Genomic DNA, 17,559 nt, shown 5'->3' on the forward strand with positions numbered 1-17,559 from the left:
GCTTGTATGAGGCGTTTTCATTCTCAGCCTATGAGGCTGCAGGACCACTGACCCTATTTCTGGACAGTGCTGATTGGCCCTGTCCTGATCACATGCACTCTCCCAAGAAAAAAAAAAACCTCTCCAGCAATACATACCAAACTGAGAGCATGTGTAGCTTGTCTCCAAGCCTCTGTTCTATCAGGAGTTACATTGGGGACAGTAGAGGAAGGGTAGGATCAGAGAAATCAGGATCAAACATCCTTTTTACACAATGCAGAGGATTAACTCCTTAGGTTCCACAGTGAGTATAACAAGCACACTTTAATGCATATACAGACTGATTTTGTCTGATTTTGTCTGTTGTGGGTTTGGTAACACTTTAATATTAACATTTTCACCTACTGTAGATCCTCTTTACATATAAAAAATACTAATCCATCAGCAGATCACAGAAAGCATATTACAAACCTAGATTTCAAGTTGTTATTTTGGATTGCTGAACACCAATATTCTTGAACATTATCAAGCTTACCTAAAGTGTATTTAAACCCAAAAACAAAAATTTAAGATATTGCTGCTTATCAATCCTTGGATGTGGTGGTTGCATTGGTTTTTTTCAGGCTTTTCTTTTTTTCCACCTGTTGATCCTGCCAGCAACACACTTGACGATGATGGTGGTGATGATGAGGATGATGATGATGAGAAGGAGAAATGTTTTGTAGTCTTCTGCTGGGGTCAAAACTCTCACTCGCTATGCACTATATATGAAGGAGCCGTGTTGTCAGCCTAGGACAGGACTACAGACCATCTTTGGTCAATTTGCATCCTTTTTTTTGAGTGTTTGTACAGGTGTTTTTTGTTTTTTTTTCGGCTTTGCGGGTGTCGGAGGCTTGAGCGTTTTACTTTTTAAATATTTTTAGCCAATGTAAACTTAGGGGAATAAGGTGCAATATGTGCATTTTTCAGGGCCTCCTCATTGAACTGTTTCGGGGCCAAAATGGCTTGAAGTTTGTAGCTCAGAAAGAAGCTCATGTACTTTTTCAAGCTACAAACTTCAAGCGACACTATGCTCAAGTGTGACTATCCACCACTGAAATCAATGGCATTTAGAATGTTGAGCATTTTAGAGATTTGAGCTACAAAACACTCAGGTGTGAATAGAGCCAAAGAGGGAGGTGTTTTGTAGTTCACCAAGAGAAATTGGAACAGTGTAACTGACAAGAGTGCGCTACACACAAAGAGCACAGGATGTTATCGGCTCCCTGTATTTCTGGCAGGATCAACAATAAATTTTTTTTTTGCACTTATCTAACATACAGTGGGGATAGAAAGTTTGGGCACCCCAGCTAAAAATTTGTATTAATGTGCATAAAGAAGCCAAAAAAAGATGGAAAAATCTCCAAAAGGCATCAAATTACAGATTAGACATTCTTATAATATGTCAACAAAAGTTAGATTTTATTTCCATCATTTACACTTTCAAAATAACAGAAAACAAAAAAATGGCGTCTGCAAAAGTTTGGGCACCCTGCAGAATTTATAGCATGCACTGCCCCCTTTGCAAAGCTGAGACCTGCCAGTGTCATGGATTGTTGTCAATCATCGTCTGGGAAGACCAGGTGATGTCAATCTCAAAGGTTTTAAATGCCCAGACTCATCTGACCTTGCCCCAACAATCAGCATCATGGGTTCTTCTAAGCAGTTGTCTAGAAAACTGAAACTGAAAATAGTTGACGCTCACAAAGCTGGAGAAGGCTATAAGAAGATAGCAAAGCGTTTTCAGATGTCAATATCCTCTGTTCGGAATGTAATTAAGAAATGGCAGTCATCAGGAACAGTGGAAGTTAAAGCAAGATCTGGAAGACCAAGAAAAATATCAGATAGAACAGCTCGCAGGATTGTGAGAAAAACAATTCAAAACCCACGTTTGACTGCACGATCCCTCCAGAAAGATCTGGCAAACACTGGAGTTGTGGTAACTATTCCACTATAAAGAGATACTTGTACAAATATGGTCTTCATGGAAGAGTCATCAGAAGAAAACCTCTTCTACGTCCTCACCACAAAAATCATCGTTTGAACTTTGCAAATGAACATATAGACAAGCCTGATGCATTTTGGAAACAAGTTCTGTGGACCGATGAGGATAAAATTGAACTTTTTGGCCGGAATGAGCAAAGGTACGTTTGGAGAAGAAGGGGCACAGAATTTAATGAAAAGAACCTCTGTCCAACTGTTAAGCGTGGGGTTGGATCAATCATGCTTTGGGGTTGTGTTGCAGCCAATGGCACAGGGAACATCTCACGAGTAGAAGGAAAAATGGATTCAATAAAATTTCAGCAAATTTTGGATGGTAACTTGATGCCATCTGTAAAAAAGCTGAAGTTAAAGAGAGGATGGCTTCTACAAATGGATAATGATCCTAAACACACCTCGAAATCCACGGGGGATTACATCAAGAGGCGTAAACTGAAGGTTTTGTCATGGCCTTCACAATCTCCTGACCTCAACATAATTGAAAATCTATGGATAGACCTTAAAAGAGCAGTGCGTGACAGACAGCCCAGAAATCTCAAAGAACTGGAAGAGTTTTGTAAGGAAGAATGGGCAAAGATACCTCAAACAAGAATTGAAAGACTCTTGGCTGGCTACAAAAAGCATTTACAAGCTGTGATACTTGCCAAAGGGGGCAGTACAAGATATTAACTCTGCAGGGTGCCCAAACTTTTGCAGACGCCATTTTTTTATTTTCTGTTATTTTGAAAGTGTAAATGATGGAAATAAAATCTAACTTTTGTTGACATATTATAAGAATGTCTAATCTGTAATTTGATCCCTTTTGGAGATTTTTCCATCTTTCCTTGGCTTCTTTATGCACATTAATACAAATTTTTAGCTGGGGTGCCCAAACTTTCGATCCCCACTGTATATAACAAATCAATCTCAATGGTATAATTAACAAGTTAAAAGGGAGCAAATAAGAGAAGGTAATTGTTGCGGTTGAAACACACTTTAAAATGGTTAAAATATAGTACTGTTGCGCTTAAGAATAGATATTCATGCAAGTTTGATAAGTATACGCTGCAGTCCTAATTTGTGAACCAATAACACAAAAACAAAAAAAATACCACGTGGACCGAGCATAAACTAAGTGCATTAAATATGACAATACATGAGTAATAATGCTTCACATATACAAAGTGAATAATTGTAAGATTCAGTCCCAATTCAGAAAAATAAAGTGCCCAAGTGTTAAATACTAATTGGTGAACTTTGTGCAAAAATGACAGGTGCTCCTCTGTGCTCAATCGGTGCCCCACATGGATGTGCGCTCACTGTTAGCCGTGGACCACCTATCTCTAGGTTGGTCTTTATTTTACAGAATTGTGACTGAATGTTACAATTATTCACTTTGTACACGTGAAGCATTATTACTCATGTATTGTCAAATTTAATGCACTTAATTTATGCTCGGTCCACATGGTATTTTCTTGGTTGTACACCTCTGAAATGAAAAATTAACAAATAATATTGCTTTATAGCAGGGTTAGGCAACCTTTGAGAGATGGAGATCTACCTGAACAACAAAAAAGAGATCAAAGATCACTGGGATTTTATACTTAGAAACGAACTAGCAAGGTAAAAATAAATAGTAAGGAAAACCTAGAAAAATATAATAAAACAAATGTCACTGTAAAAATATAAACAGAGGACAGTGTCAGCAGAGTAGTGGACAGTGTCAGCAGGGCAGTGGACGGTGTCAGTAGGACAGTGGATAGTGTCATCAGGGCTGTGGACGGTATCAGTAGGGTGGAGGACGGTGACAGTAGGGCCGAGGACGGGGTCAGCAGGGCAGTGGACGGTGTCAGTAGGACAGTGGATGGTGTCAGCAGGGCCATGGACGGTGTCAGTAGGACAGTGGACGGTGTCAGTAGGGCAGTGGATGGTGTCAGTAGGGTGGAGGACAGTGACAGTAGGGCCAAGGACGGTATCAGCAGGGCAGTGGACAGTGTCAGTAGGGCAGTGGATGGAGTCAGCAGGGCAGTGGATGGAGTCAGTAGGGCAGTGGATGGAGTCAGCAGGGCAGTGAATGGAGTCAGTAGGGCAGTGGATGGAGTCAGTAGGGCAGTGGACGGTGTCAGTAGGGCAGAGGATAGTGTCAGTAGTGACATTAGATCCTCACCCCATTTCTTCTGGAGCTCAAAAATGCTGTGTAAAATGTGTGCTTTAGGAAGCTGTAAAGAACAGAGTTATACAGATAAAAAGGTACAACATATGTAGGAGGATTTGTTTAATCTCTGTGTATCACCTGAGGCCAGTCACTTCACTGGGTATATGTAAGTGTTTACAACCACTTAAAGCAGCACAAAAAACCTGGTACAATATGTGTGACATAGCAGCATGTACCAACCAATAAAAGTCACATACAATAATAAGTGGTGATTTCTAACTGGTTGGCTCCCCTGTGTTCCATTGTATGCATTGCTCCTGTACCTTCTACAATAACCCGGTATAGTGCTACAAGACCCAATTCCCACAGAGCTTCACCCGCAGAGACTTTCCACACTCCGCTTTATAATTAGCAGCTCCATAAATCATTATTCCATTACATAATTTGTTACATGGAGTCTCCCAGAGAATACACGAGAACATCCAAATGCTGAACTGATGTCATTCTCGCCTCTAACTGTTCAGAGATGGAGCTGCATACAAATAAAATATTGCTCAGATCGAACAAAGTCACTTGAGTGCATGCAAAGGGCTTTAGGTTTTCCAATTTGATTACGTCATTGATTTATATAACAAATCACAAAAGAACCCACACCGCTGAAGTATGCAAGAAAAGAGGAATGAACTACCCCAACACACTACCACAATGACCCTCTACAAGGGGAAATGCCACATTCGTCAAAGAGAAACTGAATTCAGCAGCTGAACAGGAACCCGCATTGAGCCCTTCACTGCAGTGACCGTGGTCATGGATATATACAACAAATACAGATCACATCATTATATATATAACTAGAAGGAAAGTGCTAGATATAATGATATAAAGGTGTACGCTGTAATCAGGGACAGACTGACAACTCATGGGGCCCCCGGGCAATAGGGGATCATGGGGCCCCTGTGTCCTTGCCCAAACTCAAAAAAGCCTATGAAAAAGTTACCAGGGGCATCTCATGGGGCCCCTTACTGACCCCGGGCCCTCAGGCAGTGCCCGAGTTTCCAAATGGTCAGTCCGCCCATGGCTATAATAAACAATTGCATACAATAAAGTTGGCTGTACATGGTTCAGCTTTTTTCATTTAGGCAATGGGTTGAACAAAGAAAGGTGGATGGAGGAATCCTCCCCGATGTGTCATTGTTTAATGACAGCGGGACTCCCTGTCCATCAGAATACATTTATTTATTTCAGGTACTTACATAGCACCGTCAATTTACGCAGCGCTTTACATATATATTGTACATTCACGTCAGTCCCTAACCCTCAAGGGGTGTACAATCTAAAGTCCCTAACTTACATTCATACATACACACATTAGGGCCAATTTAGACATGAACCAATTCACCTACCAGCATGTCTTTGGAGTGTGGGAGGAAACCGGAGTACCCGGAGGAAACACACGCAGGCACAGGGAGAACATGCAAACTCCAGGCAGGTGGTGCTGTGGTTGGGATTCAAACCAACAACCCTAGTCCTGCCAGGCGGAAGTGCTAACCACCTAGCCACTGTGCTGCCCATTACATAATTTGTTACATGGAGTCTCCCAGAGAATACACGAGAACATCCAAATGCTGAACTGATGTCATTCTCACCTCTAACTGTTCAGAGATGGAGCTGCATACAAATAAAATATTGCTCAGATCAGACAAAGTCACTCGAGTGCATGCAAAGGGCTTTAGGTTTACCAAATTGATTATGTCATTGATTTACCGTATATAACAAATCACAAAAGAACCCACACCGCTGAAGTATGCAAGAAAAGAGGGATAAACTACCCCAACACACTATGAAAATGACCCTCTACAAGGGGAAATGCATTGATCAGCACTGCAGCCAATTGGCCTCAACCACTGATGGAATGGAAGTTTTCCAGCAGGGCCATTCATGAGAAGTCGAATGGCAGATTGATTTCTCATGAACAGGAATAGCCGTAGGTGGATCAGAATGCAATCGGTTCGCGCTGAACCGGCCAAATTTCTAGCTATGTATGGCCAGCTTAAAGTGGTAGTAAAAAAAAAAGAAAAAATTGCGCCCCCTGGCAGTTTAGGTCATAATGTGCCAGTATGAACTGCATACTAGCACATTATGACAGACTTACCTGAAAACGAAGTCCTCCAGCGAAGCGCTGTCACTACTGTAGGCGCTTCCATCTTCACCTGGTTTTCCTTCCGAGTTTGCAGGCTTCAGCTGTATGAGTGGTCAAGCAGCAATGACATCACTCTTGCGCATGCAAATGGGAGTCTTGCCCGCAGCACAGAGTTCTGAATGTACAGCACACTCCATTCAGAGCTGAGTGCACATGGGCCAGTGACGTCACCGGCTGCTGCGAAAGTAAATATCTCCTAAACGGTGCACTGATTACTGTAACTATAGGTAAGCCTTATTATAGTCTCACCTATAGGTAAAAATAAAACATGCGAGTTTACTATAATAATAATATCCTGTATAATAATAATAATACTACCACTTTCACCTCTTAGCGCCGGTGCCTCCTGGCCCTTTAAGAGTTTCACAAGCCAGGAGGCGGGCGGGGTTTTAAGGTGATGTGACCGCCGTGATTCGCCGTCATATGATTAGAAAAGGTTCCGATCGCAATGGGAGATCGAGACCTTTCCGTAAGTCACGGACATAAGTGCTGACAGCACATATGTATTTTCTGATGGCACGCAAATATGCGGCCGCTCGGCGTCAAGGCCCAGACGCCAAGTGTCTGCATATTTGCGTGTGCTCGGTGTCAAGGGGTCAAGAAGAGTGGCTTGGTGGTTAGCGCTTCTGCCTTGCAGCACTGGGGTCCTGGAGTGTGAATCCTAACCAGGTTACTATCTGCGTGAAGTTTGCATGTTCTCCCCATGCCTGAGTGGATTCTTCCCACACTTAAAGTGGAACTAAACTCTTTAAAAAAAAAAAAAAGAATCTCCTAGATTGTAAGCTCCAAGGAGCAGGGCCCTCCTAACCCTCTTGTATTGAACTGTATTGTTGCTGTATTGTCTCCCGTTATATTGTAAAGCGCTGAGCAAACTATTGGTGCTATATAAATCCTGTATAATATAATAAAGAAAAAAAGAAGAAAAACTGCAAGCAAGCGGGCTGATGATTGCAGAACAGACATGAAATGTCTCTTCTGCAATAAAATAAACCTACCTGCCTGCTCACAGTCTTCCTTAGAAGGTACATTGCACAGTTCAGTATACATTCAGGCACAGTGCCTGTGTGCTGAGATGACTGAAAGCCTGTGCATGCATGGAAGGTACGTCATCCTGTGCTGGCCAGTCATGATGGCCATAAACCAGCACCCAGAAGAAGCCAGTGAGAAGATGTCGGGGCCAGCAAGGGCCCTCACAGGTGTCAGATCATTGGAACTAAGGTAAATATTTCAAGGTTTAGTTCCACACTGGCCCTAATATGTGAATGTAGGGACCTGAGATAGACACCTTACGTTAGCCCTGCACTAAGCAGTGGCTGTCATATTACAATAGGCACAGCTGGACATTCGTCCATTTATACTGTATAGCATGGATGGAGGAAACTGTTCATTTTTTTGTTCAGCCCACATGCCTTTTTCTTTTTTTTTAAAGTGAACTAGTTTTGGCTATTTCTCTGCCGCAATATCTTGCTTTTTTTCTTAGCAGTAAAGATTTTTTTCTTTTAGAGGGTAATTTTAGTATTGTGTCCATTCACTCTTTTAATTGTAACCTACAGTGTGTCCCTGTATACATAAAATTTATTTATTGAAGGAAAAGGTTACACACATTTTACTTAAAATTATATTTCAATACAATGCTGGCTTGAACCATATCAAGAACAAATCCTCTTACACCAAATACCGCCGATGTATTTTGTCTTCGCTGCAGGAAGATGTTCCATGTTAGCCACTGACAAGCATAGAGAGAAAAATTAGAATGGATGCTTGTGTCAGCCTTCTAAATCTAGATCTGAACCCTAACTGGATGACATTTAGTGTGCTAAAACACTGCGTATCACAAACAATCACCATGGCTTTCTCCAAATACTGTTTTCACCCTTTTTTTCATCCTTTGTTGCATTTTAGCGCTGCTGATCTGCTGCATTATCTTTTCAAGCGCTTCCAATCTACATGCGAGCTTCCTGATGGTGACATTGGCAGACCATGAATGCTCAATGAATTTTAGCACAGTCACTTATAGTCTACTCCGGACAAATATGTGATAGGGTGACAACACAATATTAACAGGGACAGAGCGTTGTCACCCAAAACAGGAAGTGGTTGAACAAGAACTGTCAAAGCAGTGCCACCAGGCATTGTTTTATTGAAAGCTGCAGCTTTAAAATATTAAAATGACTTTCTGAGATGGCATAACTTGCTAAAGTTTATAAGAGTATTTAATAATTGGTATTACATTTACATTAAAGTAGAACTCCAGCCTACAGATCTTATGCTTTGAGGGAAAGAAAATTAATACTCACCGTTCCGGAGGTCAGTAAGTGAAATATTCGCTCATCCTCTTGCAGTCTAGTGGGCATTGCTGTTATCAGTTACTTCCAGTTTTCACGAATACCGTGCCCCCAGCTGAATACTGTGGTTCCTCCCATCGACCCCTAAGTCACTATGGTGTCCTGTGCCAGTCTTGCAATGCCAGTACCCCTAGCAGACAACATAGCTAGGTTCTTGACCACCATAAGGCTCCATTCACACCATGCAGGTGCGATGCAGCGTGCGCAAATTACATTTTCTCCATGCATTCCAATACGTCCAGTGAATGACAGCCCATTCATTTCAATAGGCTGCCCTATGCGTGAGAAATGCACAAAAGAACTCCATGAATGTTTTGCAAAAATTGAGCCGCAGTATTATCTCCAACACCTTTTCATCCTTTCAGACTTTTTTGCATTTACAAATCTTTATCAAATTAAAACCCCAAAATTCAGCGTTACTAGCCCCAGACATTCACAGATCCTCACCAATCATATTAAGTCAGTGCTGGCATTGTTCACAGTTACTGCATTTTGCTACACATTCTCAACATTTGCAGATATTCTTGATAACCAACAATTTTCTAGGTTTGCCTCCAGCAACCAGATCGGCTCATTCCTGGCCTCTACCCTCATTCTTCTACCAGCCCAGATCTGGCCCCTACACTCATTTTTGCAGAAAGCGTTTCCATATTTGATATTGATTCTATAAGCCGTTCCAGAATGCAATGAAATTGCTGTTTTCATAAACCTGGCATTTGCTTATTTTATTTAAAAAAAATGTCCTTGGTCTGTCTGGACTTGAATGGTGCAGCTAAGCTCCGTCCCTGTCTGACTCTGCATTGTTACAAGCCGTCGGTGATTTCCGGGGCAATCGCAGTTCTCAGGGAGACCTCCATGCAACTTTTTTATCCTTGCAAACATGAGGCTCTCAACTGCAGAGAAGAATCTTTGTTTTGTCTGATTGTTTTATTGTGTTTATCCTGTCAGTTTTTATGGCCTGGTTCACATGGGTTTCATGTGCATTTTGGAACACACAAAAATGCATGTGTCATAAAAATACATTGAATCTAAGGGCTCAAGTACACGGGGCGTTTGGAAAACTCTTCTGAAGGATGGAAACTGACTGCTGCAAAACGTAGGTTAAAAATGTCAGTTTAGCCACGTTTGCATACCGCGTTTATGTGCGTTTGTGTTTAGAAGCATTTTTAAAAGATAACCTCAGCAGACCGTCCAAAATGCCCAGAATGCACTGAAAATAGTAAAAAATTAACTATTTTGGACATTTTGAGAGGAATAGAGAAAGCAGAAGCAGAGAGAGCAGTATGTGTTGAGATGACCTGTCTTTTCTGGTTGTATTCACTATTGATCCCATCATGAGTATAAAGCGGCACATTCTACCATTTTTGCCTTCACGCGAAACCTGGGACGGACTGCGCTGGTGTACCGGGTCAATTTGAATATATGGAAAACGCTTTGCATGCATTTCTGATGATGAATAAAAGGCTCTGGACAGCATCTGGACATGGAACAGTTAAAAACGCTTCTAAATGCAAACGCTTATAAACACGGTTAGCCGTGTTTACAACCATTTGCACGCGTTTACAAGCATTGGGCATTTGAAACGCCGGTAAAATCTACTCCTGAACGCAAGTTTGGTGCGTTCAAAAAACGACTGTAAACTCAACTGCCTGTAAATGACTATGTGCACATGGACACATAAGAAAACATTAGGGAGAGTTCAGGGGCTGCTAAAAAAAACGCTGAACAGCTCCTGAACGTCAGTTTAGCAGCTGCAGTGTACATGAACCCTAATGAGGTCATTCACATCTGTGTGCTGCAATGGTAAAACTGAGGCAAGTATCATTTTCTGTGCATTTTCATGCGCTGTGATTCCCAAGAGAATAAAGAAAATGCATGAAAACACATTTCTAATGTGTCTACAACACACATAAAAAACAGATGAAGAATGGACAAAAGCGGACACGGCTATATGTGAATATTTCCTTAGGGCAAGTTCACATCACAGAAGCGCAGTCTGGATGCATTCCGGTTGTTTTTCTGCGTGCGAGTTTTAATGCGCTTTTGATGTGTTCTGGTGTGTGCTGATGCATTTTTTATGCATTCCAGTGTGTTTTCCCCCTTTTTTTCTTCATCTTAAAAGATTACTAAACCCACAACAGTAAAATCACTCTGAATATGCAGCAAAGCATACTTGTTATACTCACTGTGGAACCTAAGGGGTTAATCCTCTGCTTTATGTAAAAAGTCTGATTGATCCTGACTTCTCTGGTCCTCCCCTTCTTCTACTGTTCCCAGTCCATCTCCTGATAAGACATATCGTGTGGAGTCACTCTAAACATGCTCAGTTTGGTGTGTATTGATAGAGAGGTTTTTGTTTTTTCTTCTTCGGAGAGTGCATGTGATCAGTGCAGGGACAGTCAGCACTGTCCAGATAGAGGTCAGGGGTTCTGCATCCTCCTAGAGCAGAATGAAAACTACTCCTACAAGCTTTAACCAGTGCTCTGCTGAACACTGATAGAAGTCACAAGACTGCTACATACTGCTGAAGAGAAAAGGTATTTAGCAGTTTATAATTACTGAACTAATTTCATTTCCATGTTCTGTGTGCTGTGAGAAACCAGATATAGTGCATGCAGGGTCCTGGATTTAGTAACACTTTAAATAGAGAAATGTGTGCCCTGGTGTGTTTTTGATGCATTTTGCCGCTTTCCAGTACAGTTTGGTGCAGAAAAAATGCAGCATGTTCTACTTTTTCTCTGTACTGGAACTGACCATACTGGTGTGAACAAGGCCATTTGAATCCATATAACCTACTGTCCATGTGTTTTTGATGCAGAACCCCTCCCCCCCACAATCGACTGCATCTAAAGTCCTAAAGTCCAAAATACTTACCCCTGCCGCCACAGTCCGAAGTCTATGAGGTCCCATGCTCGTGTTGCCATTTTTGCCAAGGCTTCTTCCAGGTGCTGGTCTTCGGCCATCTTGGCCGGGATGATGTAACTCCCACACATGAGCAGGAGTGCGGTCACCGAAAAATTAAAAACTGTGAGCAGGTTGATCATTGCAGAAGATACATGCAATGTCTCTTCTACAATAAAATGAACCTACCTGCTTGCTCACAGTTTTTAATTTTTCGACTTTATAGCTCTGCTTTAATATTTAAGTGCATTTATGAAATGTGAAACATGCATTGTAGAGTTCACACACATAGGCATCAAAATATAGAACTGGCTGCATTTTCCTGGCTCCCACTCAGTGTCCCCCTGGTGCCACGGACAGACAAAAAATACAGTCACTTAGTAAAGCACTGATTTGCATTGCGTGTTATCGCAGCTTTCTTTTTTTTTTTAAGAGCAGTGATCTATGGCCTATTGTATTTTATTCTTTCTGTACACATTTCACTGGAACACTTGGAATTTTTGAATGTATTTAGTGTATGATTTATCTGCATTACATACCCCTGTTTGTACTCTTTAACTTTGTACGCCATAAAATGAAGATGCTATATATACCAATGTGCAGGGCAAAGAACAAAGTGCAGGGCACCAACAATTGTATATATGAAAAGTTAGAGGCCAAAGGGCCCTGTGACATCATTTGCATTAAGGTGCACTGAGAAAGGACCCAATGCAAAAAAAAAAGGCAATTTGCTTCATAAGGAGTCAGTTCACAGCACTGAAAGAAAAAATGAATGCACTATTTATTATTTTTAGCTCAGCATGTTGCAACATAAACCACCCCAACGCAATGCCGCTGTGACAATAAAAATGAATAAAATGTCACTTGTGACATTTCAATAAAGTTCTACCAAAAAGTATAAAAAAAAATAAACAGTCTGATGCAAAGAGATTGATCCATCTGAATTTTTCCTCCCAGAGCACACCAGTGGACCTGTGTTTAGGATGGTTGCTGGTGTGAATGAGCCCTAAAACCTTCATTTCGGTTTTTTTGGCGAATTTGCCAGAAGGGAAATGTAATGCTCCAAGGAGCAGGGCCCTCCTATCCCTCTTGTATTGAACTGTATTGTTGCTGTATTGTCTCCCAATATATTGTAAAGCACTGAGCAAACTGTTGGTGCTATATAAATCATGTATAATAATAATATAAATCCTGTATAATAATAATAATAAAAATAATGCATAACCATTGTTAAAACAATCACACGTTTAAAAAAAAAACACTCAGCAGCTGTCCCTGGTAATGACTTTAATGTGTATCCAAACCAAAGAACAAAGATTTGATGCATTGCAGCTTAACAGTCCTTAGATGTGTTGGCTGCATTCGTTTTCTTTTTTAAGGCTTTTCTTCCTTTATTTTCACCTGATGATCCTGCCAGCACGCTGCCTGTCCTAAGGTGACAACATTAACTGTACTGTATCTGTGAAGGAGCAGCATTGTCACCCTAGGCTGCTCTCATGATCTGAACTACAAACATCTCCCCCCTCTCCTCATCTCCATTACATAGAGAGGAGGTGTTCACAGAAGATAGCTTGGAAGGTGGATGACCTTGTCTATGACTTCAGTTCAGTACAAAGGAAGTTAAAAGGATACTGGATTTCTTTTTTTAAATATATATTTTATTGATTTTACCATTTTACATTCACTAAAAAAAGAGAAAACATATTTACATATCCAATAAATAATGTTTTAACATATACATACATACATATATATACATCCAGTATCCCGTATATGTATAGGCATACTGGATTTCTATCAGGATCAACAGGATTTTTTTTCCTGTACTTGCCTGCAAAAAGAAAATGAATGCAGCCACCACATCTAGGGACCTGTAAGTTGCAATATATAAAATGTTTGTTTTAGGGATTAGATACACTTTATAGACAATACTAGGGACAGATGCTGACTAAAATTAAAATAAATATTAAAATTAATTTAAGTTTTTAATTACATTTTAATTAAAAACTTAATTACATTTAAAATTAATTTCATTGTCATTTTGAATATTTATTTTGGTTTCTGGACCTGGATATATTATATTATTAAATGTCCCCAGTCATCCTTATGTGTCAAATAAAGCCCTAAATCTTAAACACAAATTCCAGACAGTCCTTACCTCGACCGCCCTGAAGCAAGTGGTGACAGGTACACTTTAAAGTAAACCTAAGCGTAACTAAGGCCATCCATGAGCATTTTCTTAGGGCTCATTCACACCAGGAGGTGCGTCTGTGCATGCAAGCTCTTTAATTTATGTATTTCAGGTACTTATATAGCGCCGTCAATTTACGCAGCGCTTTACATATATATATTGCGCATTCACATCAGTTTCTAACCCTCAAGGGGTACAATTTTGTGCATTCCTGTGCGCTGCGCAAATTTTAGTGCATCCCATTCATTTCAATGGGCTGCCCTATGTGTGTGAAATGCACAAAAAATGCAATTATTTAACAATTTAAAAAATTGCAATGCCCCAAAACGCATGGTACGACATGGCGGCACAAACACGTGCGTATTCGCTAGATGCATGGGGGTGCCTTTAAGAATTCATGTCAGCAAAAGGCAGTGCGTTTTTGTGTGGTGCGGGAAAACCTGCGATTTTGCACGCGTTCCCGCGCCACACCTGGCGTGATCAAGCCCTTAAATAAGCTCAGAATTTTTTCCTGAGGAACGAATAATAGATAGGAGAAAAGTCGGGGTAAAGTCATGACCCTGTATCTAACTACGTCCACGTCCGCCACTCCAGAGGCTGAAGCCAGGGGATCAGCGTCACAGCCAGAATTTTTGGCCAGAGAGGTCAGCCATTGCAATGTTTTTTCATTTTTAAGTTATTTTAGTCTTTTGTAAAGAAACAATTTTTGTCACTTACCCACCGAGAGCTGCACGGGGCCAAAACCGAGCGCGAGCTGGACCCAGAGGAGCAGAGCCAGGAGCGTGTGTTGCTTGTGCTGACCTAGAAATGGGAGTGCAGTCCTGTCTCCTCTCATTCCATGACACATCTTTCCCCAGGAGTAGGCATCCAAGCCACGGCGCAGACCTGCAGGAGGGCACAGAGGTGTGTTACTAGTCATTCCTGGACACAGGGCATGCAATGTCCCATCCGCTCCCACCTCCCCCTGTGCAGACAATAGGAGAACAAGGGCAAAGCATGCAGGATGCAGCGGAGGTGCTGGGACAGGGGGACTCACGTGTGTCAGGGTCTGTCCAGCGAGGGGCAGCTGTGTGCTGGATGGGAAGAGAGGTGCATGGCCCCCTATGTCACCTCCTAGTGTGACATGTCACCCTGCTCTGTCCTCCTCTTCCCATCCAGGAGTGGAGCACCTCCTCCCTGATCAGACATGCATGTCTCTGCCCTCCTCCTCCTCTGCACGGATATTGCATCTTGATAAGGTCAAGGGGAAGACAGGAGACAGGAGGCTGCTGCTGCCTGCCATGCCTGGACTTCAGCCCAGCACCTCCAAGGTTAATCCCCCCTCCCCCCATCACCAGGCATGAGATGAGCTTTACCTGCAGCAGACACAGCCAGGGGCTCCCCCAGGAGCTCACACCTCCTCCTCCCTCTCACACTCCCCTTCCTCTGCCTTGTCTGTGGCTGCTACATTCTACGCTTCACCTGCCAGGCGCGCCCCCGGGACTCTGCTGGCTGCTGCGGGAACGCGCGTGCAGCGAGCTCTCCAGGGTCCTGAAACCAAACAGCACTGCTGTGATGGGGAGACACAGACGAGCTGCAAAGGAGTGTGTGCCAGCATGTCATGACAATAGAATATTGTTTTTACTCTCATTTATAACTATTTATTTATTTTGTTTTTATAGATTTTATATTTTTATATTTTATGTATTTATGTTATTATATTTTATGTTATAATAATATAAATAATAATAATATAATAATATAAATAATAATAATATAAAATATTATAATATATTATAATATAAAATAATATACTAATACTTATATTATTTATATTTTTATTCAGCACTGAGCGAACTGTTGGTGCTATATAAATACTGTGTAATAATAATAATAATAATGTGTATTTATATTATTATATTGTATTTATGTTTTATTTTACTATTTATTTTATTATTTTTATTCTGTTTTTTACTATTCATTTTTAGATTATTTATATTATCACACATTATTTATTTTTAATATTAGATTATATTTTATGTATTTATATTCTTCTATTATAGTTTATCCCTGTTTTGTGTTTTTACTATTTATTTTATTATTTTTATTCGTTTTGTTACTATTTATTTTTAGATTATTTATATTATCACACATTATTTATTTTTAATATTAGATTATATTTTATGTATTTATATTATTCTATTATAGTGTATTCCTGTTTTGTGTTTTTACTATTTATTTTATTATTTTTATTCTGTTTTGTTACTATTCATTTTTAGATTATTTATATTATCACATATGATTTATTTTTAATATTAGATTATATTTTATGTATTTATATTATTCTGTTATAGTATATTCCTGTTTTGTGTTTTTACTATTTATTTTATTATTTGTATTCTGTTTTGTTACTATTCATTTTTGAATTATTTATATTATTACACATTATTTATTTTTAATATTAGATTATATTTTATGTATTTATTTTATTCTGTTATAGTGTATACCTGTTTTGTGTTTTTACTATTTATTTTATTATTTTTATTCTGTTTTTTACTATTCATTTTTAGATTATTTATATTATTACACATTATTTATTTTTAATATTAGATTATATTTTATGTATTTATATTATTCTATTATAGTGTATTCCTGTTTTGTGTTTTTACTATTTATTTTATTATTTGTATTCTGTTTTGTTACTATTTATTTTTAGATTATTTATATTATCACATATTATTTATTTTTAATATTAGATTATATTTTATGTATTTATATTATTCTATTATAGTGTATTCCTGTTTTGTGTTTTTACTATTTATTTTATTATTTTTATTCTGTTTTTTACTATTCATTTTTAGATTATTTATATTATCACACATTATTTATTTTTAATATTAGATTATATTTTATGTATTTATATTATTCTATTATAGTGTATTTCTGTTTTGTTTTGTGTTTTTACTATTTATTTTATTATTTTTATTCTGTTTTTTACTATTCATTTTTAGATTATTTATATTATTACACATTATTTATTTTTAATATTAGATTATATTTTATGTATTTATATTATTCTATTATAGTGTATTCCTGTTTTGTGTTTTTACTATTTATTTTATTATTTGTATTCTGTTTTGTTACTATTTATTTTTAGATTATTTATATTATCACATATTATTTATTTTTAATATTAGATTATATTTTATGTATTTATATTATTCTATTATAGTGTATTCCTGTTTTGTGTTTTTACTATTTATTTTATTATTTTTATTCTGTTTTTTACTATTCATTTTTAGATTATTTATATTATCACACATTATTTATTTTTAATATTAGATTATATTTTATGTATTTATATTATTCTATTATAGTGTATTTCTGTTTTGTTTTGTGTTTTTACTATTTATTTTATTATTTGTATTCTGTTTTTTACTATTCATTTTTAGATTATTTATATTATTACACATTATTTATTTTTAATATTAGATTATATTTTATGTATTTATATTATTCTATTATAGTGTATTCCTGTTTTGTGTTTTTACTATTTATTTTATTATTTTTATTTTGTTTTGTTACTATTCATTTTTAGATTATTTATATTATCACACATTATTTATTTTTAATATTAGATTATATTTTATGTATTTATATTATTCTATTATAGTGTATTTCTGTTTTGTGTTTTTACTATTTATTTTATTATTTTTTCTCTGTTTTGTTACTATTTATTTTTAGATTATTTATATTATCACATATGATTTATTTTTAATATTAGATTATA

General features: G+C 38.4%; 1 protein-coding gene across 2 annotated transcripts in view; it reads right to left on the reverse strand.

Moving 5' to 3' along the window:
• SUSD4 (sushi domain containing 4) overlaps positions 1 to 15,296 on the reverse strand; it is a 236,146-nt gene extending 220,850 nt beyond the window's left edge. The window contains exons 1-2 of one of the 2 annotated variants that reach the window (XM_089685054.1): positions 15,146 to 15,296; positions 14,508 to 14,675 (exon numbers count right to left, since the gene is read on the reverse strand). In XM_089685054.1, coding sequence (XP_089541180.1) covers positions 14,508 to 14,637 — 130 coding nt within the window. In that variant the 5' untranslated portion in view covers positions 14,638 to 14,675; positions 15,146 to 15,296. Of the gene's footprint in view, positions 1 to 14,507; positions 14,676 to 14,826; positions 14,982 to 15,145 lie in introns of those variants that run through there. The other variant, XM_089685055.1, reaches the window with a different exon arrangement.
• Between the last annotated feature and the right edge of the window lie 2,263 nt (positions 15,297 to 17,559).

The sequence above is a fragment of the Staurois parvus genome, unplaced genomic scaffold, assembly GCF_062004578.1.
Source record: "Staurois parvus isolate SC_StPar_1 unplaced genomic scaffold, SC_StPar_1.0 ptg000362l, whole genome shotgun sequence".
Lineage (NCBI taxonomy): Eukaryota > Metazoa > Chordata > Amphibia > Anura > Ranidae > Staurois > Staurois parvus.